Source organism: Lepidothrix coronata, unplaced genomic scaffold (genome assembly GCF_001604755.1).
Source record: "Lepidothrix coronata isolate B3197 unplaced genomic scaffold, Lepidothrix_coronata-1.0 Scaffold301, whole genome shotgun sequence".
Lineage (NCBI taxonomy): Eukaryota > Metazoa > Chordata > Aves > Passeriformes > Pipridae > Lepidothrix > Lepidothrix coronata.
The window spans coordinates 578,982-581,469 of NW_016690481.1; the positions used below are offsets into that span (position 1 = coordinate 578,982).

At 69.8% G+C, this 2,488-nt stretch overlaps 1 protein-coding gene across 1 annotated transcript in view; it reads right to left on the reverse strand.

The window, feature by feature from the left end:
• MAT2A (methionine adenosyltransferase 2A) overlaps positions 1–861 on the reverse strand; it is a 6,418-nt gene extending 5,557 nt beyond the window's left edge. Inside the window, exon 1 of the mRNA XM_017837296.1 lies at positions 596–861. Coding sequence (XP_017692785.1) covers positions 596–782 — 187 coding nt within the window. The 5' untranslated portion in view covers positions 783–861. The remainder of the gene's footprint in view (positions 1–595) is intronic.
• Positions 862–2,488: the final 1,627 nt, after the last annotated feature.

Consider the following 2,488-nt stretch of genomic DNA (forward strand, 5'->3'; position numbering starts at 1 on the left):
ATTGCGGGCCCGGCGCGCACGTGCTGCCCGCGTGGGGCGGGACACGGGGGGGACGGGGGGGGGCCGGGCGGCGAGGGGGCCGGCGCGGGCGGGCGTGGGGGGGAGGAGGAGGATGAGGACGAAAATGAAGAAGGAAGGATGGGGATGAAGAGGGCGAGGATGAGGATGGAGGGGCCGGGGGTGTGTGGGGGGGTGGGGGGGGGGGCCCCCGGCCCTACCCCGGCCCCGGCCCCCCCGCCGGGGGGAGGGGGGCGTGGGGTGCGGGGGCACCGGGAGCTGCTTAGTCACGGCTGAGTCACGGCGGCACCGGCCCCATCCCCGCCCCACCGTCCCCCCCGTGTCCCGCCCCACGCGGGCAGCACGTGCGCGCCGGGCCCGCAATGCGGCGAGCGCGCGCCCGCCTCACACTGCGCGCGCGCCCGCGCGCGTCACCGCCCCCCCCACATACACACACACCCCCGGCCCCTCCATCCTCATCCTCGCCCTCTTCATCCCCATCCTTCCTTCTTCATTTTCGTCCTCATCCTCCTCCTCCCCCCCACGCCCGGCCGCGCCTGCGCGCTCGCCGCCCGGCCCCGCCCCGCCCGGCCCGCACCTGGGTGCCCCTCGCCCACGGACTCGGAGGTGAAGAGGAAGGTGCCCTCCTCGATGAACACCTCGTGGAAACCGTTCAGCTGTCCGTTCATGGCGGCGGCGGAAGGCGGCGACTGGCGGCGGAGGAAGCGCGAAAACAACGAGACCCGAGCGCGGCCGCGGCGGACTGAGCGCGGCGCCCGCCGCATCGCCCTTATTTGTAGCCTCCTCGCCCCGCCCCGCCGCCTGGTCCAGCCAATGATGAGAGCTGTAAGGGCCGCGGGGGCGGGGTGGCGGGACCACTGCGGGTGGGCAGGGGGACAGCGTTATGTAACGCTGAACGCGGGCTCCGCCGCCGGGACAGCCCTGCGCTCCCCGCCGCTGGCCGAGCGCTGACCGGCGTTAAACGGGCGTGCGAGACGTCTCCGCTGCCTCGCGCGGCGCGGCGCCGTGGGCGTGCACCGGCGTCCCCCGCGGTCCCCTCCCGTGAGGGCCGCATGGTGCGGCCCGCGCGGCCCGGCGGCGAGAGGCGCGCGACGGTGTGCGCATGCGCCGTGCGGCGGCGCGAGACGCGTACTCGCGGTGTGGTCGGGGAGGCCCCGCCCCCCGCCGCCATCTTGCGCCGAGCGACGCCGCCATTGTGCGGCCTCTGCCCCGCGGGCACTGGCCCGGCCTTGTCCCTACCCCTCGTGCCCCTGCCCGGCACCGGCCCATGGGGATGCCCCGGCAATGCGGCCCGGCGGGCCAGGGCGCCGCTGAGCGCGGGCACGGCCTCGGATGGCGCCCTGGGCCGTTGGGGCTACTCGACGCCTGATGCAACCCCCACCCGCTGTTGCCAGTGCTGGAGCCGCCCCGGGCCCGGCTCCCGCCGCCTCCTCCTCTGAGCCCCGCCCGGGGCTCCCCCGCGTACGACGGCTGCACATGGGACTCCCTGGGAGCCAGGGGGGGCTGGGTGGTCACCCATATGCCCAGGACAGACGGATACCCAGGACAGAGCCTGGCACCCAGCCGCTGGGACAGACAGACACCCAGTGTCCCGATGCCCAGGACAGGTGGACACCAGACACCCACACAGCCAGAGCTGATAAGACACCCTGGACAGACAGACACCCAGGAGCCCTGTGCCCAGGACAGACAGACACTCGGGACAGACAGACGTGCAGAATCCCTGGGCCCAGGACAGACAGACGCTCAGGACAGACAGGCCCATGCCACCTCCAGGCCTGGGGCAGACAGACATACAAAGACTCCTGTGCCCAGGACAAACGGATACCCCCATAGCTGAGACGGACAGACACACAGCCCCCCATGCCCAGGACAGACGGACACACAGGCACCCTCGGCCATGTGCGCTCTGGGGCGGAGCCTTGGGACATGCCCCGCCTCCACACCGAATATTTATGAGGGGCGTGGCTTCACAATGCTGTGTATTTGCATATGGGGCAGGGCTAATCTGCATGCAGCACGGGCCGGTGCCGGGAGTGACCCGATTCCTCCTTCCCGGACCCTCCTGCCTCCCAGCCCCCCTCCCTCCGCCACATCAGAGAGCTCGTTTTTTTGTAAAAAATGGTTTATGGGTTCCATTTTTGTATAAAACGCAGGGCAGCCCAGCCCCTCAAACCCCCCCGGCTGCCGCCCCACGGGCCCACGGTGTGTCCCACTCGGAATCTAAACCCATCCCAATGTTTCCTCTACAGTCAATCCTCTATGTTCTTCCTTTCAACTATTCCTTAAAAAAAGTTTCCTGGCATCCCCAAGGTGTTGCTGTGCCCAGGTCGGTACGATGACGGGGGATCCGGCACCGCGCTCCCCTTACGCCGTCTTTCCAATCAGGGACTTGTGGATGTGGGGGATGACACCTGTGGAGAGAAGGGGAGAATTCCCATCAGGAATTGCAGAATTCCCAAGAAACTGC